Here is a 24,061-nt window from a genome sequence, read left to right on the forward strand (position 1 = left end):
GAACAATTTAACAATACCATTTAAACAAAAGGATTTGTATTTTAAATCTTTTTTTCCCCTCTTCTTTCTTTAATCATAATCATTATTAACATTTTAAAGATCTTCATCCATAATATAAAAAGATTCATATATTTCAGTGAAGAATATTCATTTCAAATTCTATATACAAATTTTAAATAACAATTTAAACAAGAAGAAAACTTCAATGTTCAATATTTATAAATAAATATATGTAGTCTATAAGATATTAGAAATTATCATATTGTATAACATGCAAGAAGATGATACAAAAACTATTACAACTGTTTTTGATGGTAATTCAATATTTATTTATTTATTTATTTAATATCAGAAGGAGTTTTTGTGGATATTATAGTGATTTCGATAGTTGAGTCAATTGGTGCTAGATCACCATGGAAAACTGATACATCATTGGTTCGAATCTCACGAGGTGGGATCATGGATGTACACTGTTGAGGAGTCCCACAATAAGAAGAAATGGCTTTCCAGTGCTTCCAGGTTTTCCATGGTGGTCTAGCTTCAATTGATTCATGATTTCAACTGTAAAATCACTAAAAATCTTCACAAAACCCCTCTTGGATAATTCATGGTTTGATAGTTTTCAATAGTTCTCTAGTTGACATCAGTTCTGTTATAAAAATTCATTTTTAAATGAATTAATTATCTGGAAGCTATCGAACTCATATATAATTACTGATTTGTTTATTCATTTTATAGAAACAGAATCTCACACAAATACTGATAACTGTGAACATTTTGTACAGAATGGAGAAAAGAAATTAGATAACTCTGGAGATGGGATAAAATTAATTACAGTTCAACCTATTGCAATTAATAAACACGTACAACAGAAGTAAGTGAATATATATATATATATATTCTGATTAGGTTCATTAGACTGTATCGTTTAATTGAAATGTTTTCATAATTGTTTTGGAAAACATTAACCACGACTACTCACACTACTTGAAGATTATACTATCAAACTATTCAGCTCATAAAACGCAGCACCACGAACAGTTTATAACTTTGCAACGGATTTGTTAGTTTGAGATCTTTATAACACATTTCATGTATTACAATTACTTTTTTTGAGCATTTTATGTCTCAAGTGTGATTATGCATTGGGGATTTTAGTTATGGTTTCTTTGTAATTTGATTTTAATTTGCTGCAAATTAGTCATTCTCCTGGCATATTATGCAACCGATAAGTGTTTTCTCAATATTTGTAGAGTGAAAAGCCTATTCATATAAGTTCATCATCAGTTTTATTGTTTGAATAATTATATATTTATAATATATTACTTCATCATGTTATACTCGTTGACATCACCACCAATTAGGGTGTCCACCTTTCTACCAGTAATTCTTGGATTCAATGCCTAGTTTCATCTTCATGATTAGAACAACAAGGTAATTTCTTAGACTCACTCAAAACAACTTTATTTCAAACACTGATACACTATCAAGGTGCAATAATGATGTATACACTTGAATGAACAATATTCTTCGTCCTATTCATCCTAGGAAATTGATTTATTATAATCTCTCATTAAACATTAATAATAATATTAATTATAAGTTAATGCATCATTGAACTGACTTTTGACAGTACTGTTCATTAATGATTTATGTTTTGTATACTACTTTATATGGTAGAAAATGTTTGAAAATTTTACAAATTAGCTTGCCATACTTGTGTTTAATCCCGGAAAAAATCATCTTCGTCTATAAACCATATCACTGCGTAAATTCTGATCAATAATATTGGTAAACTTTCAAAATGCAATTTAATCTGAATTTGATAATGAATTGTTTGTTCCCTATTTATCATTTAAATATGGACAATAACATGAATAAAAGTAAAAAAACTTATTATTTCAGAACGTATTCAAAATCTATGATACTTTAACATTATCTTCATATTTTTACAATCAAAACATCTAAGTTTATCGATTTAGGGGAAGAGTTTTGTGTACGTGGCAAGATGAATGAACTGACACTCATAAATCATGTGAGTAATAAAAGAAAATGTGAAATTAAACTCGAGATTGATAAAAAACAATAAAAAAACAACAAACAAGAATATATATATGTATATAATATTTACGGTAGTTCAAAGTAAGAATATAGGAAACCACACATTTTGGGCACAATCAAATGAGCTCTATGTTTTTATTTCGTTACATCAGCAGAGCAGGAATAAAAAAATTTGTAAAATACGTTAAGGTCATAGGAGCGTATTAATTTATTGTCAACTAAATACTAGATCATTATCAGAAGAGGGTTTTGTGGAGTTTTTAGTAATTTTATATAGTTGAAACCATGAATGCTGAGACTGATAGGTCCCGGATTCGAATCTCGCGGGGCGGGATCGTGAATGCGCACTGCTGAGGAGTCCCACAATCGGATGAAACAACCGTTCAGTGTTTCCAGGTTTTCCATGGTGGGCTAGCTCATTAGTTAAAAATATCAACACTGGATGGCCATTTCGTTCTATTGTGGAACTCCTCAGCAGTGAGCATCAACGATCCCACCTCGCGAGATTCGAACCCAGGACCTACCGGTCTTGCGCTCGCTCGCGAGTCTCACAATAAGACAAAAAGGCCGTCCAGTGCTTCCAGGTTTTCCATGGTGGTCTAGCTTCAATTGACTCGTGAATTCAACCATGAAAATACTATTATTTAATAATGTAATTCAATAAATTGATTTGTTTTATTTTAAACAAATGTTTTATTATCGTTTCCTGATTACGTTCAGCTGTTCATATCTGTTTCTTCTTACCTTTTAGAAAGCATGATGATTTATTATTTGAGAAATACGAGAAAATATGTAAGATAGGTGAAGGAGCATATGGTGTAGTATTTAAATGTCGTGATATTAAATCAGGACAATTAGTGGCAATTAAACAGTTCACAGCATCTGAAGAAGATCCAGTCATTCGTAAAATTGCAATGAGAGAAATTCGTATGCTCAAAGTAAGTTGTGTTAGTTTCTATCTTAGATATTGAAAATTATTTAAATATTTTCCAAAAGTGACTTAACTCATTAGTGACAACGTTGATTCAGACAATAGATAATATAAGTTCAAATTCAATGAAGAAGATCTATCCCTTCAGTATTGAAAATGCACCACTCTAATAATGTGTTTCAAGTAATACAAAAGCTTAATTCAAGACATCTATTCAATCATATAGGTTCACGTAATAAACTTCTTTTATCAAATAGTCATCGCGATTTGTTATGAACAATACGTGAATAATAAGCTCATTTTCAGTTTAGAATGGTTCAAGCATATCTTTTTTTCAGAACTTAATTGGTTTCAACATCGTAACTTGAGCTTCTAGTCTAAATTATAAAATGAATATATGACACATTTTCAAAACTGGGAAGTATTACTTCTGTTAGACTTACTCAAATCAAATCTAGTGAAGTTTACTGTAAACAACATAGTAGTGAGTTAGTTAAAGATATATTTAGAATAATAGTATGCAATCAGTTATATATCGTTTTATTAAGGTTTCATTTAACTACTCGATTTAGCATAGGAAACTATGTCAATTATTTGAAACTGAAACTTCACCTTAAACGAAAATGCCGAAAAAAATACGAACTGATTGTTCTGTGCTTTTGTATGAGAACATTTTAGATTGTCAATGTTTGTGAAATCACTTCAACGATGATGGATTGTTGAATTATGAGTGGAGTCAGAACAAACTTGTAAGTGTGAGTGTACCAAAAACATAATGAATATCCAATGGATTGAGTTTACATGTCTGTAAGCATGAGGAAAGCCAGCACGAAATCAATATATTCGTTGTTCATGTTGAAATAAAACCATTCACTTTAAATAAGTAAAGATAGTCTTATGCAGTTTGATAACGTGTAGAGCAGTTGACGACCATGTATAACTGTTAGCTTGAATAGTAACATTCCATCTAACTTGTTTTCTATACCCATTACTGAAGTTTATTTCAACATAGTTATAAAGTTCCGTACATTTGGCACGCGAGCAGCAATGAAATAATGCACACACATATGCTCTTATTTAGGGATCACTAGATCGGTGTACATGTATTCAATTATTGATATCCTGAGTGAAACTGGAGCCTCAGTACATTTGCTCCAAACGCTGAACATGTTATCCATGGAGCTACTGAGTTCAGACCGCCACTAACGTGCTCAGAGTATTCATCGTTAATAAACTCTTTCTAATCGTGTAGTTGATTTTGAAAAATCAAAGATGTCAAAATACAAAGGTAGAAATTGCACGAAACAACTTTCAACCGTGAATAAATAAATTACAATAGTCTATAATGAAAATATCACTCAGCATGTTGTGGTCATTAGGCGTATATGAGCAAATTGTTAGAGTTTCATCTAATTGTGATCACCCTCTATTTATTAACAATGTTCCAGCAAATGACAAGCATGCCTAAAATCATCTTCGTTCCTAAACTTCCAAAGCTTATCGTTTCAGCAATTACCATTGATGCACCTCTTGTTTCCATCTCAAACTACAAAACATTAGTCTTTACAATATCTTTTTACCCAAAGCATTTCCATAAGATGAATACTAATTTATTAGCTGTAAAGATTAGCAATGAAATCAGTTATTTTGAAGAAAGACTATGCACTGGACTATGTGAGAAGATGGAAAATTTTCCAATCCAGGACGAGGATTTAAAAATTGCTGTGTTCTCTGAGCTAGAAGGTTCAGTCTTGAAATTTTCATTGTCTTTTTGGACAACATCAGAAGTATGTGAAGTTTGCTGCTTACATGAAGGATCACTTTGTTAAACCAAATCTAAAGTAGAAACACCTATCACATGAACTTCATAGTTATAGGGTAGAGGATTCAAACATCTGTGTATGTATTTCGGTAAATGAACTAAAACTTGCCATTAGTTATCGGAGTTTTATGCCTGAAAATTCATTTGCATCTGTGATATTTGATCTAATTTTCGTCAGTTTGAAGAATTAATGAAGGTTATAGTAGATATTTTATTTATTGTCTTCTGATAATGTCGTAATCTAAACAATCTTTGTGGCATTATAAACAAAGATGGATGGTGACTAGCGGTGAAATCCACGGAGCGCTTTTCGACCTATTTGAGACTCGTCTCAGAGTTGACGTTCACGCCGGGACTCAGTCGAAAGATTCAAACAAACAATACAAAATGAATTAAAAATTCACCTCATTGCATATGCTAGTGGTTATCTGGACTCAGTAGCCAAGTGGATAACGTGATGGCTTTTGAAGTGAACAGTACTGGGTTTGAGTCCTAGAGTGAACATCAACTCTGAGACGCAGGTACACCCAGCTGACGAGTCCCAAATAGTGCGAAACGCTCTCCCTGAATTCCATTGCTAGCCACCATCCATCTTTGCTTACAATGCTTGTTATTTGAGGCAATATCGAGGCAATCCGCATAGGATGCACATATGCTAATAAGAGATTGATCTATAGCGATCCTAAACATCATTCCGAAGATTCATATAAATAATGCAAAATGAATTAAATGTTTATAGTAATTAATTTCCGTTAAATTTACACTTTATTTTCAAATAATTTGTGTAGCGTTTAAAGCATCCGAATTTAGTTAATCTGATTGAAGTGTTTCGAAAGAAAAAACGATTGAATTTGGTATTCCAGTTTATTGATAATTCTTTGTTAAATGAAATGGAGCAAAGACCAAGAAAGTGAGTTCCCTCCTTCTTCTTCTTTTTTAATTTACAAAATATGAAAGTAAAATTCACAAATGTAATATATATATATAGCTAAGTTGTTTTATCATTCTGAGTAATGAAACTATTCAAAATTATTTTCAAGTAAAGAGTCAGTTGATGAAATTATGGATCACTTACCCAAACATACAATGGTGGTTAGTATTAATGTAGGTTGGAAAATGACCAGCAGCAGTAAAAAAAACGACATCAGTCCATGAAGTCACTGGTTGTTAATAAAGGTTATTTGAGGAAGTAAAGATGTTCTATCGTGTGAGTCTAGTTGCGAAACATAATCATTGATTGGAGATCGTAAGTGACGAAAATCATAGATTTTTTTCATTTTTCATTTTCTACATATTATGAATCTTATTACTATTTTATTTATTCCATGGTTTCATTGATTATATTATATTCCCCGTGAGTTTTTTTACTATCTTTGTTAATATTATCGGCTTAACTCATTGGGTTTTCACCACGTTGGATTTATCTATAATATCTATGAAATTAGTGTGGATTAATCTGTTCTAAGTCCTACATTCATTACGACGAACCCAGATAAACAGATCATATCATCTTCATGATCATAATATTTGATTATTAAACGTTCTTATCTACATATAATAAACAAGTTCGTTATTCTGTTAGTTAACAAAGATTTACAAAACTCGAATCAATAAGACTCCATTAATAGAATGAACGAGAATCTATCATGTATAATGATCTATAAATCAAATAGAATAAAAGTACTTGTACTTTTACACTATTTTCACAATGTTTGCAAACATGTGATGAATTTATAATCGAACCTATTATAGTTGAACAATTAGGAGGTATTCTCACTCAACTAGTACACAAGCCTTTTTTTCTTTCTACATAGATTTGCTCTAATTCTCTCAATCATAGGTCAGATAACATTCAAGAAATTTCTTTTATTATATTCAAATGAAATCTAGTCAATATTGATTGATTCATACAATTTCTGATTTATTTACCAAAAAAATAAAAGGGGGGAATAAATGGTTATTGAACATTTAATCCCACATCATTATAACAAAATGGGGGAAAAAAAGTGCCTAGAATCCAATATAAAGTACACATGATTAAATTTCTACTGATCATAATGAAAATATTCAAAAGAACGCCCTAATTAGTTTTAATAAATAAACATTCATAAAAGTCTTCATAAACAAATTCGACGATACTATTGGTACATAGGATAGTGGAAATGAAAAAACAGTGAAACGAAAAAGTTATCTTGAGAAAGCCAGTCAGTGTTAACGTTAGAGATATTCTTCGAATAACATTAATCATTGAATAGAAGTGTCACATTTATCTGGTTCTTAATTCGTTGCTATTAGTCTAATTTACTCGACAACCCATGTTTTAACATCAAGTGATTAGTGTAGTCCGAAAGAATTACAAGACCTCGGTTTCATGCTATTTAGTACTTATTAGAATGATCTATTTGAAATCTTGAAATAAATGATAATCCTATGGAGTTTGAATGAGCTGGTTTATCTCGGTAGATAATATTTTCATAATCAATTTAATTTTGAATTTTTTACTTCAGTGAACTGAAAACTCATCGTAGCAACAAATCATTTATCATGATAAACATTTAAAAATATGAATTTCGCGGAGTAATTTGACTTCAGTAATAAACTAGTGCTTGAACGTTTATGTTCGAAGTTGGCAACTGATAATTTTATAGTTAATACCATTTTCCCGCAAAGCATATGTGCAAGCTCCACGAAACTCATGTTTCCTAAAAGAATTAAATTTGCATAGGACGAGACAATAGAAACAAACTTTATGGGTAATAAATTTGTAACGTATACTTCATACTTACATATCTAGTCGATAGTAGAAACAAAACTGGTGTAGAACTTTAATATAATGTATTGAGTCAGGTTAACATACTTCTTATTTCAAGACATAGTTTTTAATGTACAATGCGCCCATAAATGTTAATAAAATTCAGCTCAATTATTATGTTTTTCTATCACACTCCTATGCTGTAGCAACCGTTTTTACACCTGTGACATAATAATCACTTAGTCGATTTTACAATCATATCTGAAACTGATGTAACAGGTGAAGATAGGCTCTTGTGTAAACTGGTACAATGAGGAATATCAAGATGACTCATGAATGCATCATTGTTATCTTATTGGTTATACTGCATGTTTCATAGTTGAAAGCATGAGTCAATTGAAGCTAGACCACCATGGAAAACCTGGAAACACTGGACGGCCGTTTCGTCCTATTATGAAACATACTAAATCTCCACAAAACCCCTTCTGATAATTAATATACTGCATGTATTCATACATACTGTTAGTCATGACCTTTCGCCTGTGTAAATTTTACGTATATATGCATACACTTGAATATATGTCTATATTTCTATTTATCGTGCTACATGTGTAACTCCGTGGAAACTAAAAAACAGAATAATTTGTGAAACCGACCTTGAAGCTCCATCCATTCAATTTTTTGCGTTCGCTTGTTCATATGAATACACTAAATATAATCTTCTAGTAACATTTCATATTTGGTTTTTATGTAACACAGTTGTATAGATAAAATTATCCAAATTACTATTTGTAAAGATAATAGGATCTATCTTTCATCCACCCTCTTCATTATGATCAACGATAGGAGTCAAATAATCGGCTGTAACACTATTCTCTTTTCATGGTATTCTGTTAGATCAAGTGACTTGATTCACTTTGTTTATCAAACCTCAGAACTTTACAATTACTCTTGTTCTCTAAATCTATCTGCCATATTCTAATTAACCATTATTTTTGTAGATAATTCTACATTTGTATAACTTATTAATTGCTTCACTATTTAATCACCAATGATTTTTTCGTCTATGATAGAGACCTAAAGAAAAGCTAATTGAAAGTAAATTTACTTTCGCTCAGGTTGCATTTTTAAATATTTACCTATGAAGCATTAGTTGGTAAAAAAACGTAACTAATCATGTGAAAAGTCAATAGACGCAAAATATATGAACATCAGGTTGTGATCTTGATACTAAACACTGATCAGTGATTGGTCATTGTAAACATCTCAAGCATAAGACTCAACAAGCTGTTTCCTTAATTGGTATACAGAAGCCTCAAATGTTTAGCATACATCCAGTAAAACTTCTAGTTGAAATAGTGAAAATGATGAATTATATTAAATTTGTTGGTTTTGAGAGAACTTGAGAATAATTTTTATACACTCAGTTATTTGGTCAGAGATAAGATTAATTAAAATCCGTTGAAATGCATCACACCATTAATTCATCAGATAAACAATGCTGGCGTACTAAGACTATAGAGAAATATGTCCACATTAAAAACAATGAAAACATAGGTGGTAAGGAAGTTAATATCTATCAGTTCTTTTTTCTATTGCGGTAATGAATTGTAAATTATGAATCATGATTTGTATGAGAATGATCTTATTTGTGAAGATTATATTTAAAGATAAATGACATCAATGACTAATTCAAATCAAACAACTAATAAAGTTTAGTTATTACTGGCTACATGTTTCGTTCTAATATGGGATTTCAAAGGATTGCGTACCCGCCCCTTCGTTTGAGATCGGACCTATAGCCTTTGAGTCCCGGTCTCGTATAATTACTTGGATTGTTTCTGAGTGTATAAAACGTTTGTAATGAAAACTGGGTCTAACCAGATAAACAATACATAGCTATTTCTTTAAAACACCATTTTTGTTTGATATTCAGGTTGGATAAAGGGAAAATTCGAAAGATTACATGGCAAATTCTTCTTGCAACAGATTTCTGTCATCAATCAAACGTAAGTTAATTGATATTGATGGTTTCTGTCTAAAGTAATTGTATAACAGTGTAACGAAGTTTTGATGAGTTTATACTGATTTATCTTAGTGGAGATTATAAAACAAGATACTTAGTAGTTATTAATAGAGTTATGATCTATCTAATGTGAAACACTGGGAAAGGCATGTAATAATAGAACATCTCATCAGTTGAAATCGATCTCTGGTTTCAAGCATGTAACGATCTATGATTATCATTTAATTAGTACACAAATAAAATATTCACCAACCGAAGTGTTAGTTCTATGATTCACCGATTCAGTCTTATAACTTAAGAGTTACAAAGTCAAATATAACGAAACTGATGTTATCTATCTTTAGTCACCATTATCATGTATTTCAAATAATCCTGGATTATTATTGTTTTCGGTTCTTTAGAGAAACTAACTTGAGTGAAAAGTTTATATTCAAACTAAGGAATATAACATCTCAATTTTATTTCATGTCAAAGATCTGTTTAACTGACGAGTCTCACTTAGTACAAAACCTAGGTCCAAGGCATCCACCTGATTGGCTCCAACTTCATAATATTATGAAAGTTAAGTGAAATATCAATTTGATTTACATGTTTAAAAACGTTACATAAGGAAAGCCACGTAATTCAGAAGCTGCAAATCTCGAAAAGTCCAGGTCAAATGTTTATTCAGAATAAGAAATTACTGAGAATTAGCATAAGTCTAATGATAGTGTGATGTTTCAAGAGAATGTGAGTGGTGACTTTTGAACATCAATATAGTAGCTTTCTCAAAGCTAATCAACAGAGTAATAACAATCAAACAGAAATTATATGGCACAATACACGTTCCCAGTGTGTCAAATGAGTCGAAAATGCTAAAGTGATGTGTAATTTAGCATGCTAATATTACTTTCAATTACCCACCACCTGTAGAGTGCTGGTGCACCAGCTGTTTGCTTATTTGCAAAAAGATAGTTTTAATGATTACTGTTTTTCTGGGAGTAATAACATAATTTAAAGAGATGGTAAGCACTTGCAAACTAGAACGAAGATATACCCAATTTGTATCTAGTTCTCAGTGCTTCACTGATTGACATCGGTGAGTTATGAACTATTTAAATTGAATTATTGTCCATCAATCATCTAGCCAACCAATTCTTAACGGGCTATTTTCCACAAGCAGAGCTTAGCAGTTGATGTTAAAGAAATAATCTGAGCGACATGATTCATATGAAATGATAGAAGAAAATCGTAGATCAAGTGAATACTTTTAGTGATCTTATCTTCTCTGCATCATTGATGAACACGGTCGATCTGATGGAGATGTGAGAGCGAGGATCGGCAAAGCAAGAGTGGCATATTTACAACTGAAGAACATCTGGAACTCAAGTCAATTGTCAACCAACACAAAATCAGAATTTTCAATACACATGTCAAGACAGTTCTACTGTATGGGGAGGAAACCTAGAGAACAATGAAGGCCATCATCCAGAAGATACATGTGTTTATTAACAGTTGTCTACGTAAGATACTTCGGATCCGTTGGTCAGACACTATCAGCGACATTCTACTGTGGGAGAGAAGAAACCAGATTCCAATGGAGGAAGAAATCAAGAAGAAGCACGGGAAGTGGATAGAACATACATGGAAGGAACCACCCAACTGTGCCACAAGACAAGCCCTCACATGAAATCCTGAAGGTCAAAGGAGATGAGGAAGACCAAAGAACACATTACGCCGAGAAATGGAGACAGACATGAGAAGAATGAACAAAAGTTGGATAGAACTAGAAAGGAAAGCTCAGGACAGAGTGAGTTGGGTAATGCTAGTCGGCGGCCTATGCTCCACTGGGAGTAACAGGCGTAAGTGAATTAAGTAATTAATCTTCTCTGCACTTGATGACTGGAATATGAAACCTTCAATTCTGTTCTAGAAACATTATCAACATCTAATTGAAACAGAATGTTAACTTCATAAAATCACAAGAATGTTAGTTCCATAAAAAATTTAAACAAATCAGTCTATGATGATTCTTTTTTTAATTGCTCAAAAATCTTTTTTTTAATTTAACCTTAAAAAAATGACTCAAAGATTTCATCTGTAAGTTTGTTTATATTCTGAACACAATAAATAAAAGTACTACTATTACTACTACCAATACTACTAATACTACTGCCACTAATAATAATAAAACGCATTGAGTTCATCTAAAATAAAATCTACATTTCTTAATATATAAACTATTAATTTATTTGACCTATTTTATGGACGTGTCAATTAAAGTACTGATAAGATAGTTATAAATTTCCGGTTGACACATTTTATTAGTAAGAAAAATACAAAAATTATTTTCTGAAAAAGAAAAAAATTTTTTTTCTTTTTTTGTGAGTCTAAAAATAGACTCATGAACTGACTCTGTTTCTCTTTATTTTTGGTTTTTTTCAAAAAAGAAATAATAATCAGCTACTTTCATTTCGCCTCTTTTTAATAATGTTTCTCTATTGTGGTTGTTATTGTTGTGGTGTTTTTGTTTTTTTTGTTTTTTTCCCTTTCTATTTTTAGTGTATACATAGAGATATTAAACCTGAAAATATTTTAATTAATAAAGCTAATGAAGTGAAATTATGTGATTTTGGATTTGCAAGATTTTTAAGTGAGTTATTAGTTTAATTAAATTGGATAGGGTCAGTGATAATTTGTTTCAATTTCATCTATCTATCTAGTTATCTTTTCTTTGGATACAATGACTTAGTTTATGAAATGATAATTAAATATGTAACATACAATAACATTAAAGCGTAGATGTTTTCTTGTTGACTTCATTACCGAAGCTATATAATCGAAAAATGAAAAAAATACATGAAATATCTGTCATAAATTTATCAAACTTGGTAACATATATCAGATAATTTTATATAGTTGAGATCATGAGTCTATTGAAGCTAGACCACCATGGAAAACCTGGAAACACTGGACGGCTGTTTCGTCCTATTGTGGAACTCCTCAGAAGTGCTCACCCACGACCTCGCCTCACGAGATTCGAAACCAGGACCTATCAGTCCCAATCAGTTGGTGATTTCAATAATTTCTGAAATTAAATATTAGGAGAGTGTGGTAATTATATGTTTTTTTTCAACTTTTGGTGTTTATCAAAAAACGTACGTTAAGAGATAATGCTTCGGAGAAAATGTACTTTTTATGTTGAAAAGTTAAACTAGTAAACATCTGAGCTCATAAAATGTTGCAAAGTAATTTCCTATATACTTTTATTATGACAAAGGTTGTCAATAATATTTTTTTTAGTTACTAACAATAATGTTGAACAGGCAGTTGCACAAATTAACTCACATAAACCATTCAAAATGATAGAATAACTTCTCACTAACTACTAACGAATTTTTGTCTACGTAGTGAGGAATAAGTAACACTTTTCATTAATATTTGTTAAACAGATAAACAAGTAAACATATCGAAAATCAGAAAGGGTTTTTATGGATATTATAGTAATTTTAGTAGTTGATATCATGATTCAATCGAAGCTAGACCACCATGGAAAACTTGGAAGTATTAGTTAATCAACTTGATGAGAAAGAAGAGGCATTTATGTAATGAAATATTTTTTGTATGATATTGATTACGTAAGATAATTTTTCATTCTCAAAAACACCAATTATACAGTTTGGAATTTTCGTTTGTCATCTCCAAAGCATTTAATACTAGATATGTCTTCATACATAGTAAAATTGGTACAAATGTTAGAAGGATTTGCATGAAAATTCTCTTCTTATAAATAGAAAGTCAACCAATCGGTTACGAAATAAGCGAACTAACCAGTTATTGTCACTCTACCTAGAAAAATCTTTTACTCTGGATTTCAGCCAAAAAACTGAAGTTACGTCCCTGTAGAGATCCACTGAAGTTGATACTTGGTAGTGGACCAATAGCTTTCAGTTAGAAAACTGAAGTTTGGTGAGTACTAAATTTGAATAATAGTCTGATAATGTCATTGGTTATTGACTATTATAAAGGAGGTATATTTTACAGTTGTGTAGACTACAATCAACCTTCAAAATATGATGGAAAGTATAACCAATCGATAACTACTAATAATAAATAAAACTATAGACTTGAAGTTACCAAATAAACAAAGAATTGATAAATAGACAATCTATCCTCAATGATGATAAATTTTTTCTTGCAAAAAGATACAATTATATGAAATGTATTTCAAAACGACAACAAATGTGATTACAGTTCATTTCAATAGTAAATTATTGTAAAATAGGGAGTTTTGTAATACGTTTACGAGGTCTATATAATGACAGATTAATTATTAGACTTTAGTCTTTAACGTCGTACCAGCATTTCAGTTTGAAGATCTATAAAACTATTTTATTTTATTCTTTACTAATAAAACACCTCAAGGATAACTTCACACTTTGCGTTAAAATAAAAACGTCTAACTTTTCATTAAACAAGCAGGTCCTGGTGGTGAATACACTGATTATGTAGCAACACGTTGGTATCGATCTCCGGAATTACTAGTTGGAGATACACAATATGGACCACCGGTTGATATATGGGCGATTGGATGTGTCTTTGCAGAAATGTTACTTGGTTGTCCTCTATGGCCAGGTTCTTCTGATTTGGATCAACTTTATCTTATAACGAAAAATCTGGGTGAGAAATATGTGTATTGGTAATTTCGACATATTTGATAACACGATCCTACTGACTCGGCCTACTAAATCTGAAGTACCTAATCTAAAATATTGTTTAACCTAACTAAGATATACCACATTCATTAATAAATATCCTGTTTGAAAAATGTATTGACTAGAACACTGAAAAAGTTTTTCACTCTAAACTGTGCGAAATACTATCTTCTCTTTGATTGATAAGCAAAAAGTACTATATACAGAGAGTTTTAATGGATACTGTAGTTTGACAATAGTTTTCTGCACATTATAACATTTTGAGCCAGGGATCAGTTGAAAGTTTTTCTCTTCTATGGTTTAAGAGTTCCCAGTAATCTGTAATTGTGCAAACACTAATCATTTTCGTACATTACCTCACATATGTTTCTTATGTTAGTTATGTTTAGGTAACTGAGTAACTCAGGTTCAGTTGAAATTATATCGAAATTTCTTCATTTATTGCACTCATATTAAATCTAAACCCAATAAATTACAGAATAAATATTTTAGCGAAAGGATTTGTTTGTTAGCAAATCAACCGTAGAAGCCATACATTCGTACAAAAATCTTAGATTGTTTTAAAGAATAAGTTTGCAATCTTTTATAGGCAATGATATGCTTACAATGTTTTGCTAATGAAGTCAGTAAGTAAATAGAACTTTCGATATTTAATGACTAACGGTAGGGTAATATTGTACATTATTAATCTAAGAAGTTGAAATATAAGTCGTGTACACTCAATGATAAGTAAGAATTATATGAGTCAAGTTATTTAAACGAATGGGATGATAATGTTGAAAGGAATGTATTTGACGTCATTTGTAAACCCAACTACATTCTGACATTCTACATTGCTTTGGTCATTACCATGTAAAATTAACCATTTAAATGGTATTTCACACAGTTAGTCCCAATGATAAATGTTCACAAAGCAAGACATATATATATATAATTTGCGGAAATTGTTTGCTGCATTTTTCTATCCTATACATTCTATCATTATCTGCTATCCCTCTCATATTTTTTAAATTAAGTTCAATAACTCATTGTTTCTGGTTTCAAATTTATTGTCTTTTAAATAATACTGAACTGTATATTCCTATTTTTTTCCTGAAACTACTATCTACCATAATTATCACCAATATTTCAATTGTGTTATCAGATTTTCATGTAGCCTCCGATTATTATTATTATTGTCACCATTTTTACGAATGATTGTTATTTTTTGTTGAGATTATACATCAATCCTACTATTTCGTTTAAAATATCGTTAACAAACTTCATAAACAAGGTCTTTGCAATAAATGAATGAACTGAGATACTGAATACACAAGTTACGGGCAACCATCAACCTCTTGTATCATGATTGAATTAGTATAACATCCAGAGCACAGAAGAGACGATAGAAAGTGAAGTAATGTGGCAGCTAATAAGTGTGACATCTGAAAACATAAAAAACCTTTTTAATTAATTAAAATGAAGATCGGAAAAGTATGTTGACAAAAATAGAAAGTAATTTAAGGAGGGGAATAGTGATACATTAAGTTTCTAAAATAGCTTTTGTCACCCACATTCTTGTTTTATTGCAGATTGTGTATTTACGCTAGTTAATTATATGATGATACCTTTTGCTTGTTTCCTGTTCATGAATTCGGTAGTCATATGAATACACAAAATATTTGAGATTATTTATCTTCTTTGACGGTGTTTCACAAAGTTCACTTCAACCAGAGAATCATAACATGTACTGATTTTGTAAACAAGAAACAAAATAACCACATTTATTTGTAAATTATATATGTATATAGTGATTACTAATAAAAGCTATGTAACTCTATTTGAGACTTATCAGGTGACAATATTTGCGTTTTCGTGATATTTGTGATTGATCTTTTCGCGTCTGGTATTTAAGTGCATTTTCAAGTACACTACTCATGTACGATGCATCATATTCAAAAGATCAACTGTTTTATTTAAATATTACGATTCAAAATACATATACTTTATAGGAGAGATAGATTGTGGTTTGCAGTAATAGGCAGAACACTCTTTCAGTTCTATGTGATACCTATTAGCGTTAATACTTCCTCGGGAGCTCGAACCCAGTATTTTCCGCCTCAAACGCTGAATGTGTTATCCATTAAGCTATTGAGTCCTGATAGACACTCAAAAATATATAGATCAGATACACGTTATATAGTTTTGACTACCTGTTAAACTCTTTTCATCATTTAACTTTTTAAAATATAAAACAAAGGTTGACAAAGAGTATGTGTAGAATTTGAATAATTTTGTTATAATATGGTTTTTGGTGATTGTTAACTGATTCAAACTTTTAAACTTTTTCGAAATCAAATTATTTATATAATTTTCTAACTTTTAATTTTAATATTATAGCAACCATCAAAATAAAATGTAACTTTATTTTTAAAAAAACTATTATTGAGTAAATGCTTGTCGAATATGAAAAACAACATGTACGATACTATATACTTGACTGTCGATTAAGTACAATAGTCTGATTATGACTTACTTGTATATGATAGGCAACGGTAATACTTAATTATATTAATTTGGATACAATATTAGTTTTTATAACATCACATTGATACTTGATTAGTTTTCAATAAATTTCATACTGTTATTAATATGAAGACGGTATTTTCGGGGGAAGGGTGAAGAGTTAACTCTTCCTCTTGAAATGCTCTCAAATGGTAGCGCATATAAACAGCCACTTCTAGGGATGTCCTACTCACCTTCTTCTCGAGGCGGGGATGTTGTTTACGAAATTGAGAGGATGAAAAGCGAATGTCCGACTGTCTAACCGGGTTAGTGGATATGGAAGATCCTGCTAGGGGATCGGAAAGTCCTGGTTCCAAACCAACGATGCACATGGGCTCCAGGATCCTGAGGTAATAAATGGTGTATGAAGCGGTTGTTGGTCTACGGTTACCATGGGACTGAATCTTCTAACTTTGCTCCATCGAATTTTGGATTAGACCTCTAGATCAGAGGCTCGTGGAGTGACCCTCTAAGAAAACCACCTGCTTCGGTTTGGGCTTCCGGACATTAATTCAACCCTCACATAAATCAATTGACGAATTGTGGAACATGTATATTTAATGCCTCCTTGTACCAATGTTCATGTGTTTAAATAAACAGATAAATAAGTAAACAATTGATATGATAATATTTACTTTAAAACCAACTGTATGAACGAGAGAAAAGCAGGGTAGTAAATGAAACATCAAAAATGTTTCGTCTACACAGTAAGGCCCAACACTACACAATGGAGGCATCCCGATTATGTGAAACTGGTTCCAAAAATCTTAAAAACTGAATGCTAGTGATTTTACGCATGTGTTTTGTACTAATCTTGTCACTGAAACCTGGTTAATGCATAAACCTTTTCTTAAGGAAGTATCCCTTAGGCCACCTCAAATTACAAAAAACATCCATAGACTTTTCATCATTTCATAATCGATGACAGCAGCTTACATGTGTTCGTATTTAATCGTTGCAAACCTAATGATACCTAGTCAAATATAGTGTGATTTTGCACTGAAAACCGCCGCTTTTGTTAGATCGTGTAGTTAGGTTGATTAACACTCAACCAGTACGAAAAATTTATTATATGGTGATTAAGATTTGTGAGATCATTTTGAGCGTAATAACTTGATAAAATGCTCAAATCAAACTGAGCAGCTTCTATTTCAATTAAAATGTATTACAGGTTTTTACATTAACCTGAATATCTTATTAAATCTGAGTTAATTTTCTGATTTAGATTATTCACTATCTTTCAGGTGATCTTTATCCCAGACACCGTCAAATATTTGAACAAAGTAAATACTTTGCTGGTATTCAAGTCCCATCTTCAACATCTGTGGTAAGTTTTTGAATAATATTCCATACTTTATACTGAACTAAAAAAGCATTCACAGTAAGCTATCATAAGTATGATTACATCCGAATTTCGTCAAATCTTTCAAGCCATATTTGTATGACTTAGTTAATTCATAAAATCCCAAACTGCAACCAAAACATTAAAGTTACTAGATATATGGTGTCAAAATGTTAATACTTTTTTAGATATGGCATAAATGAGGCTCACATTCAAAATTACTAAGTACTACCGAGGAATCTTACGATTTAGTTCATTATTAATCTCCCCCTCAAAACAGCACAAGAAAAGTCTACACAAACCTTCTGGGATAATAATAACAATTATGGGCTCATCAGTAATCAATCTTAAATGATACACATGTTCTGATTTTAAGTAGTTTCAGTTCTTTTCAAGTCAGTACCAGAAAGCAAAATGTTCAAATGTATTTCTTCATTATGATTACTGATAACTAACTAACGGCAAATGTACTTATAATTCATTTAGTCCCAATGACCCATAATATTTTAATTTGTGTACAGAAAATCCTTTGGCTTTAGAAATTTATTTGTGTTTCAAACGCTGACGTAAAACGAAATACAAAACTGTAATTAATTAATCGCAACTTCAAATCAAAGTTTAAACTTTATAAGCAAAGATGGATAGTGGCTAGCAGTGGAATACAGAATGCACGGTTCATCCTATTTGGGACTTGTCAGGTGGATGTACCTGATCTCAGACTTGATGTTGACTCTGGGACTCATACCCGGTACCGTTTGCTTCAAACACCATCGTGTTATCCACTTAGCTACTGAGTCTTGGTAACCACTTGCTTGTGCAATGGGGTGAAGTTTAAATTCACTTGGTATTGCTTACAATACCGATTCAAACTTTAAACTGTGCATCTGTCCAGTTGAATAATATTTATGAGCAAACTAAAAGTCATATTATAAAGGCAAACGAATAAATAAAGTCAATCAAAAAACTGTAGATCAGTTTCTCATAAGTAGTCGTCAATATCAAGAAGAAATCAATGTTATTTTATTGTTTTAAACATGAAGTACTGAGATTTTAACTCTACAAACTAACTATAATTATCTTTGGTGTTTATACATTATTTGATTTTAGGAGCCATTAGAGAAGCGGTTTGAGAAAACCTATCCCCTGACGCTAAGCCCAAGAGAATTGGATTTTTTGCAGGTTATAATCATTATTATACAATAAATTTAATTTTCTGTGTTATAACGTGGTTATTTGAAGTAAGTAACATACTATATAAAGGCGTATCTAGTAACCTAGAATGGCTAACTATTATGGAAACAAATCAAATACTATGATACGTGATTAGCAATATTGCTTGAATACTGACTATCTAGTTTGTATTCCTGAGATTATTCCACATATTATCCACCTGAAATATATTACCGTGGGAATCGAAGCCGAAATCCGTTAGTAAATATACAAGAATTGTGATACACACCATTTTTCGTTGTCATATGCATCAATACTAAATGGGTTAATGGGACATTAGGCTAATGAACTCGACAAAAATGTTGTTCGTCAACATTCAGTGATCAATCATTGGAAATTATCGTCGTTTCGACTAGGGAAATCGTAAGAAACTACTCGAACAAATGTAGTTTCAGTTATTTCTGATTTATTTTGAAATATCCTAAACAACTGGTGAAAGTTTCATTGTAAACGGTTCCTATCAATGCATGATTTTGTTATCATAGTACAGAGTAACAAATAAGTTTGTTAATGAACAATAATTTTTCCTTTGTCAATAGGCTTGTGTACGAATGGATCCTTCAGAACGATGGAGTTGTGCTGAACTACTGAAGCATCCATATTTTGGAATGCATAGTTTATCTGAGAAAAATAATAAATTGTCATGTAAAATTCAAGGTAAAAATATTGTCTATAACTTAAAAATTATGAAGTATTTGGTACTCTTAGTAAATATGAAGTTTTGGTACTGCAGTTGTATAAAAGATGAAAGATATAATTAGATACTGGTTTACTTTAAGGGATTCGATAATTTGATTCAAGTATCTAGCTTACTAATACATGCTAGATCAGTTTGCCTATTATGTAATGAAATGTATCAAACGTTATACTATATAAATCATAATGATACGGTAAAAAAACCCAAGACACGGCTGATTTTAAAGAACTTATAAGAGGTATATATTTGTCATCTAAGACAATCAATAAATTTATTACACTACCACCCAGCTCATATATATTAAACACTTGATCACCAGCTATATACCCGAATAATTTAGGTTAACTCTGTAAGTGTTTAATCATACACCTTTAAAGTTTACTATACCCATAATCGCTTAATTGATATGAGTTTACAAATACATAAAACTAGAAAATTTTATTTAAATACTTATATCTTGCCTATACTTCACATTGAGTATTATACAATTTATCAGTCTATAAGACTAAATATTCTTTCTCTCTACATACTTCCCTTTCTATATTATTGAGGTTGTTACACTCATACAAAGAAACGTATACAAATCAATATTAGAATTACGTTTCCGACTATTTAGCTATGGACATTGATACAATCAACAAATTTAAGTAGATTATAAAGTAAAAAAATATTTCATAATAAGTTAACTTCTCACATTGATAAATAAAGACTTTAGATAAAAGGGAAAAAAAACAAAAGCACAAATTTTATTTCATTATTCATTTAGTTTCTTAGTCACCATAGTAACAGACATGAAAATGATAGTTAAAGATATTAGAAAATGATACAAGTGTGAGTTTAGTCGCTCAGTCAACCCAAATATATGGATTATACCGACTGAGTATACATGTACAACTAAATAAACTGTACAATTTCTCTTCCCGTTTATTCATCCTTTTACCATAGTAACTCGTTAAAATAATATTAATATTACATTTTAAGAAAAGTTTAAACTTTGCTCTCAACAAGAAAAAACATTGAAGAAAACACACTTGGATTAGTTTAAGTCATCAATATTAGCTTATTTTCTTCTTACCGAAATTATAAATGAAAGAATAACTGGCCTTTAATCATTTTATTTGTTATGAAATTTGGCATATATATTCATTGTTCTAATCCTTACTTCCGCTTTTTCTACTCAATTCGATTTTCAATATAATATTCCTGAATAAATCGTGCACTACATTAAGCAAATATATTTTGTCAATTGAATAAGTAAGTAATTTATTCAAAAAGACGTCTATACAGCATATTAACATCTTGTACAATAAATCCTCTTTATGAAAATGGCTATTGCAATAATAACAACTGAAGAAAGAATTTGCTATGTCGGGATAAGTATTAAGCTCTTGTGGCTCAATATCGGTCTCCAGTTTGACCGTTTGACGACTATCATTGAAATATGCATACCGCTAACCCTTGTATGTTTTTATCGACTTAATCCTCGTTAGACGATAACGGAATAAAATAGGCCAAATACGAGATTGAATTTTGAAGACATAATTTCATACACTCATTAGTTCAGACAGACAATCAAAAAAACTAAGTGAAGGAAACAGAGAAACGAAATGAAGTGGGAAATGTCGTTTGGAAAATGTAAAACGAAGGCAATTGATCTAATTCAATTCGACCAAGCTTAACTCGATATTTATAGCCAAACCAAAAATAAGTTACAGACATGTGATGGATAGGGTAAGCAACTAACATACATACAATCATATAAAAGCAGTCATGGTTAATAAGCAAATAATCAACAAGTTCAAAATGTGACTTAAGAAGAATGGATAAATTGGTCTATTCAGAAGCTAGAAAAACGTATGTGGGCTTGACGTAGTACCAACCACTACAAAGCAAAGTTGAACTTTCGTAACCGTCCTGTCTGGAATCATTGTTTCGTCTACATTCGTTGGTATAAGACAAAAAGTCTAAGCGAACTATTTAATATTTGAATCAGATGAATACAGCTGCTCTCCTGTCTTACGATCTGATCACACAGACGCTGAATAGTCCGAACAAGAAAAACTATTTATTTTTACTGTCAAATCAGAATAATAGAAATTTGCTGTATTTTTCAGTCACTCTTATCAAAACGTACTATGTTGTGTGGTTAGAAGAAGTCGGTAAAAGAAGCTGAACCTAAGTTTCTTGCTAGATAACACTTATCAACAAGTGCCTAGAATTTTTAGAGAGATCACGTCACCTAATTTGACAATCTGAGACTTTACCATTGAATTATTCATCTCATAACCAACCTATTTTGTTGAGAAATATACATCAGTTAATCAGTGAGTAGTGACTAGTTTCACCTTCGTCTTGTACTTATTGCTTACTGAAAAAAATATAAATCGGTTGATTTGAAACGTACCATGAAGAAAATCTATGACACAAACAATACATCAACAGAGCATATTAATGAGGTTAAATTCGTGTCAGTCGTAATAGTGAACTTAGTATATCTTGGTTGTTGTTGTCTAATTTTACATAGTACTCAATCAATACGAGGTGTTACAGATCATTTTGTTTAATACTAGAAAAGTTAACTAAGTTCTTTTGACAAAAAACATGGAGTATACTGAGGTGGACAAAAAAATAAATAAACAATCGATTGAATAACTTCTGACTTTGAGTCTAGATCTACTCAGCTGAGTTGAAAGCAGTGAATATGAAATCAATTTCTGAAAAATACTAACTGAGACATTAATAACTGTGATTTTAAAAACATAACAAACCGAATTAGAGCAATTCATCACAATACTATGCTGGTCGGTGGCCTATGCTCCATTACGGGTAACAGGCGTATGTAAGTAAGTAAGTATCACGATACTAAATGTGTGTGTGTAACATAAGACATATCCTTAAGTGATACGAAACAAAAAATCTTATCATATCTAAAATCTGTTCTGAACGTTTAACATTTTAGTGTTCAATTACATGGTGGAATAGCTTCACACTACACATTAATTATTTGTTTTTTCTGAGTTTTAAGAATGAATCTACCAAGTTGTCTGTTAACACATATACTCTGAAAACTGTATCATGAAATGGCATTAGACATAAAATCAGCAAACACTTCAAAGTTGTTTTATTTTAACTTGAAGCTTTTTATAACTGTTCATTTGCAACAGCATCCAAACTAAAGCGATTGATTTTCAGGTATATGTAGTGAATAAGTTAATAATGACTTCAAATTCAAATATTATATAGAAGATACAAATTTCAATCAGTTCATAGTACCAGTGTCTAACGTTAATTTTTACATCTAATCTATGTGGGTTATATACTCTGCTTGATACTCAAGAAATCCATATCTTAGTAAGTCAGTAATGATTACTGAAATAATTAAAGAAATTACATATTAGAGCTAAATAAAATTTCAGAAACATAAAAAATACTGTAAATGTTCAAATTTAAATTATTTACCTAAACTATACAACAATTCATACAACTGTAAACTAATGATTTGATCTTATATTAAAGTGATATTGTTTAGTAGTGTGTTGTGGGTTGCTTACATCCACATAAGTAGTATTTGACGATGGTCAGGCAGAGAATATATTTCACTAGAAGATCAAAAGGACAACCTATCCCTTTAAAAATGCTTAAAGATTTATTACTATTATGTACTGACAAAGTTCAATTCACTTTTTAAGGCGAATACTTTCGCCAGACTACCCATAGCAAATCTATGGGTAGTCCGTTAGGACGATTATTAGCAAGTGTTTATAGCACATATTGAAAATCTGTCTGAAGAATTAATCGAAAACGTGTCACTTTATAAGAGATATGTGGACGATATCTTAGTTATCTGTGAAAAAAAGGATGATATGAACTGTTTGTTGAATAAACTTAACACTATTCAAAACCACATCAGTCCTTCATGCGAAGAGGAGAAGAAGGACCAGCTTCCCTTCCTGGATATACTT

General features: G+C 31.0%; 1 protein-coding gene across 1 annotated transcript in view; it reads left to right on the forward strand.

Annotated features, from left to right (window-relative positions):
• Positions 1–271: 271 nt before the first annotated feature.
• The window catches only part of Smp_157240 (serine/threonine kinase), a gene marked incomplete at both ends in the record, with an annotated part of 29,790 nt that continues 6,000 nt past the window's right edge, over positions 272–24,061 (forward strand). The window contains 10 exons of the mRNA XM_018791084.1: positions 272–314; positions 739–874; positions 2,813–2,999; positions 5,603–5,724; positions 9,503–9,575; positions 12,134–12,224; positions 14,051–14,251; positions 18,075–18,157; positions 19,280–19,351; positions 19,942–20,059. Coding sequence (XP_018645702.1) covers positions 272–314; positions 739–874; positions 2,813–2,999; positions 5,603–5,724; positions 9,503–9,575; positions 12,134–12,224; positions 14,051–14,251; positions 18,075–18,157; positions 19,280–19,351; positions 19,942–20,059 — 1,126 coding nt within the window. The remainder of the gene's footprint in view (positions 315–738; positions 875–2,812; positions 3,000–5,602; positions 5,725–9,502; positions 9,576–12,133; positions 12,225–14,050; positions 14,252–18,074; positions 18,158–19,279; positions 19,352–19,941; positions 20,060–24,061) is intronic.

The sequence above is a fragment of the Schistosoma mansoni genome (assembly GCF_000237925.1).
Source record: "Schistosoma mansoni, WGS project CABG00000000 data, chromosome 5 unplaced supercontig 0195, strain Puerto Rico, whole genome shotgun sequence".
Classification (NCBI taxonomy): domain Eukaryota; kingdom Metazoa; phylum Platyhelminthes; class Trematoda; order Strigeidida; family Schistosomatidae; genus Schistosoma; species Schistosoma mansoni.